The sequence below is a fragment of the Brachycentrus maculatus genome, unplaced genomic scaffold (genome assembly GCF_059751285.1).
Source record: "Brachycentrus maculatus isolate JH-2025_06_01 unplaced genomic scaffold, ASM5975128v1 h1tg002132l, whole genome shotgun sequence".
Classification (NCBI taxonomy): Eukaryota; Metazoa; Arthropoda; class Insecta; order Trichoptera; family Brachycentridae; genus Brachycentrus; species Brachycentrus maculatus.
The window spans coordinates 8947-12686 of record NW_028282655.1 but is presented as its reverse complement, the minus strand read 5'-3'; the positions used below and the strand labels follow the sequence as shown (position 1 = coordinate 12686).

Sequence of the window (3740 nt, the reverse complement as noted above, 5' to 3'; positions counted from 1 at the left end):
ATAAGGGGTATACTCAATATACAAGACTTGTTTATTCAATATACAACACTTAGTGTTACACCTGTGTTAGCAATATGTTCAGATCAACTGACCTGTACATCACTCAAAACAGAAGCCAGTTTTGATGAATAAAGTTTTTAATAAATACCAAATAAAGAACCCTTACAGCTTTTTATTATGGATTTAATTATGTTTAATAGGGCCGAGAAAGAGTAAGAACTCAATAGTTGCTGTAAGAAGTTTTATATTTTAAATATATATATATATATTTATATATATATATATATATATATATATATATATATATATATATATATATATATATATATATATATATATATATATATATATATATATATATATATATATATATATATATATATATATATATATATATATATATATATATATATATATATATATATATATATATATATATATATATATATATATATATATATATATATATATATATATATATATATATATATATATATATATATATATATATATATATATATATATATATATATATATTTACATACTTATTAATACATTATATTATTTTGATTTAGACTGTAATGTTAATATTAAAATAAATGCTATGATTAATAAATACATACTTGATTAATTGCATTTTTTAAATAAATAAAAATAATAAGAACACAAAGTTTATTTATATATTTTACGACTTTCAATTCCAGTTATACTTTCAAACAACTGCTCGGCTGTATCAATTTGCATATTTTTCTTCATAAAAAAGGTGGTAATTCTGACACAGTCTCTTAGCAGAAAATGTAAAGAATTAGGATGTTCTGGTCCCACAAGTTGTGCAAAATTTAAGAACCAAAAGTCCCCTTCGTGATACAATATGTTGTCTTCAGAGAGGTCTCCATGAACTAGTCCGCCTTTCTTGTACAAAGCATTTAAGAATCGGACAATTTTCCTGTAAGCCTCTTTCCAATTCCATGGCCAGGTGATTTGTTTCAAAGTTTGGGCTGGCGTTCCATAAAAACCTATAAAAGACATGACAACAATATGGTGCCTAATATAAATGACGTCGGGACAATTCAATCCCAGGTTTCTTACTCTTATCAAGTTGCTTTTTTCTTTTTCAGCCCACATTTGTGTAATTTTTGTATAATTCGATGCGGAAATACATTGCTGAAATGTAGGATCAAATTTAACATATTTTTCTTTCGTTTTAAAAGTGTTGGGTGTGAACTTAAATATTTTTATAGCACCTTCTTCAGGGAGGCTCTTAATTAGAGAGAATTTAAATGCAGGGTTAATATACCCATGTACTATAAAAGATTCCTTTCCACTTGCAATAACACCAGTTGCCTTCTTTAGAATCCCTTTGTTTTTTAAATCGTTAAGTGAAATAGCACTTGGCTTATCAATTTCTAAAAGTGAAAGTGCTGTGTCATTTCTCTGTTTTATTTCATTTATATCAATCTTATTTATATCCTTTAGGTCCAAATGTACCCTGGAAGGATTGGAAATGTATTTCTCATTGAAGGCAATCACACCTTGTTGCGTGTGTGGAAGTACACCACTACACTCAAATTCTTTCTTTTCACTTTCATTTACTGTTGTAATGCGTGTAAACAATTGTTCGGCTGTCTCGACCTGTGAAAGTTTTTTTTTGAAGAAAGCTGTAATATTAGTGCAGTCTCTAAGTAAGAAATCTAATGAATGAGGATGCTCTGGTCCTACGAGTTGAGGGAAGTCTATAAACCAGCAGTCCCCGCTGTGCCACAGTATATTCTCTTCCGAGAGATCTGCATGAACTAGTCCTCCATTCTTGTACAAAGTACTCAGGAAATTAACGACTTGTTTATAAGCAAAGTTCCACTGGTCTGTTTTCCAGACCATCTGACTTAAAGGTGGTGCCCGTTTGCCATTTTTACCTATAAAAGACATAATAACAATGTGATTCTTCATACTTATGAAATCGGGACACTTCAATCCGAGCTTTTTTACCATGACCAAGTTGTCTTTTTCTTTGGCAGCCCACATTTGTACCACTTTTGGAAAATTCAAAGCAGAAAAACATCGCTGAAATGTGTAGTCAAATTCGACATACTTTTGTTTTGTTTTAAATTTGTTGAGTGTGGTCTTGAAGACTTTGATTGCACATTCTTGAGTTAGGTCCCTAGTTCCGTACATATGACGGACCTCCCCGTGCACTACAAATGATTCAAATCCTGTCGCAATAATGGAATTCACTTCCTTCAGAATCCCTTTTCTCATAAATTCATTGAGTGAAAAACGAGTTGCCTCATCAATATTCAACACTGAAGCAACTTTTTTCCCATATCTTCGATAATTATTTTTTATTTCAATAGATTCTTTAGGTTTCTGATTTACCTTAAAATTCCTGGTTCTTTTGGGTAAAACTTTTATATCTTGTTCCTTGAGTGGGAATACTTTGTCATCTAATTCTTCATAATCTTCTTCATACTCAGACTCTTCAAACTCTTGAAGAGATTCATTATGAACAAAATTATATTTGTATACATCGGATTGCTCGATTTCCTCTGTTTGATTTTTGTTCCGGAGTTCCTGGTCCAATTCCTCTTGTAAAAGTTGTACATTAGTTAAATCTGAACTGCATGTTTCAGGGAGTCCTTCATTTACTAAATTTGAAATATCATTACAAGATGGACCACTCGCGTCCACTTTATGAGTAAATCGACATTTTCCTTTTATTTTGAACGACATTACTGATAGACAACGAAAATTATTGAAATGTCGAATATAGAAATTTTCTAGCTACTTTGTTGACGATCGAATCAAACTTCACTTACAATTACGTACTTTATCTTACAGATCACAGACTAATTATTATATGTTACAGTTAACGACGATGCAGTCAGTGCAACTCCAAAGATTATATCGCATGCCCCCCAATGCCCCCTATCTTCTTATAAAGAGTGCTGGATTTACAATCTTGATATCATTTTGACATTCGTTGTTGTTATCACAGACCACAGACTAACTAATTTATATAAAGACCGCCAACTGCCTCGATTTTTTATGGCTAGAAGTGATATTCGCCAGCGGCCGGAAGTGACGTAAACGGCTAGAAGTACTAAGCTCCCGGCTGGGCGTGACTTCGCCGCGGCTGAATGTCGAATCCACCCGCCGAAATATTTATCATTCATTTTTCAGGTTAAATGGTATTTATATTGAAATTTGTTGTATTACATATTTTCAAAATTATAATATTAATATTACAAAGAAGATATTTCACTTTCTAAATTTATTTATTTCAGTGTAAACAAAAATAGAAAGGTCACGGCTAAAACGCGACATTTATAAAAAGAGTTTAGGCGATTAATAATGGTTACTCAACTCAGCCTTACAATGGTAAATGGTAATGGTAACTTTTTTGAAATTATTATCTCAACTTAGTTTAAATATAAGTATTTTCAACAAAAACAAAAACGATAGAATTTTCAAATAACTATATTTTATTTAAAATTCTAGAAAATACAATATTTTAAAAGGGTGGAAGGAGTGCCCACCACTTCCTGAAGTTATGTTTCTTAACGGGGGTGCCAGCCTGGCCAGGAAGTCTGGCTAGGCGTTTTAAAATTTTTTGCATTTGGGGGGTGCTGCAGAAGTTCAAGGGAGCGTTGTGTCAAGTAAGAAAAACTACACTTTCATACGCAAAATTTAACTTTAACTTTGGCATAATATTCAATATTATCAAGTTCTTCATATACGGATTT

General features: G+C 31.1%; 1 protein-coding gene across 2 annotated transcripts; it reads right to left on the bottom strand.

Moving 5' to 3' along the window:
* Positions 1-658: 658 nt before the first annotated feature.
* Positions 659-3002, bottom strand: LOC148298367 (serine/threonine-protein kinase RIO3-like). 2 transcript variants are annotated; one of them, XM_088276927.1, is made up of 2 exons: positions 2374-3002; positions 659-1913 (listed from the first exon to the last, which is right to left on the bottom strand). In XM_088276927.1, the coding sequence occupies exons 1-2, from the start codon at positions 2725-2727 to the stop codon at positions 1884-1886; spliced, it is 384 nt and encodes a 127-aa protein (XP_088133053.1). In that variant the 5' UTR covers positions 2728-3002; the 3' UTR covers positions 659-1883. The 2 variants fall into 2 exon arrangements, with proteins under 2 accessions (XP_088133053.1, XP_088133052.1); XM_088276926.1 differs by having other exon boundaries at positions 2374-2492.
* Between the last annotated feature and the right edge of the window lie 738 nt (positions 3003-3740).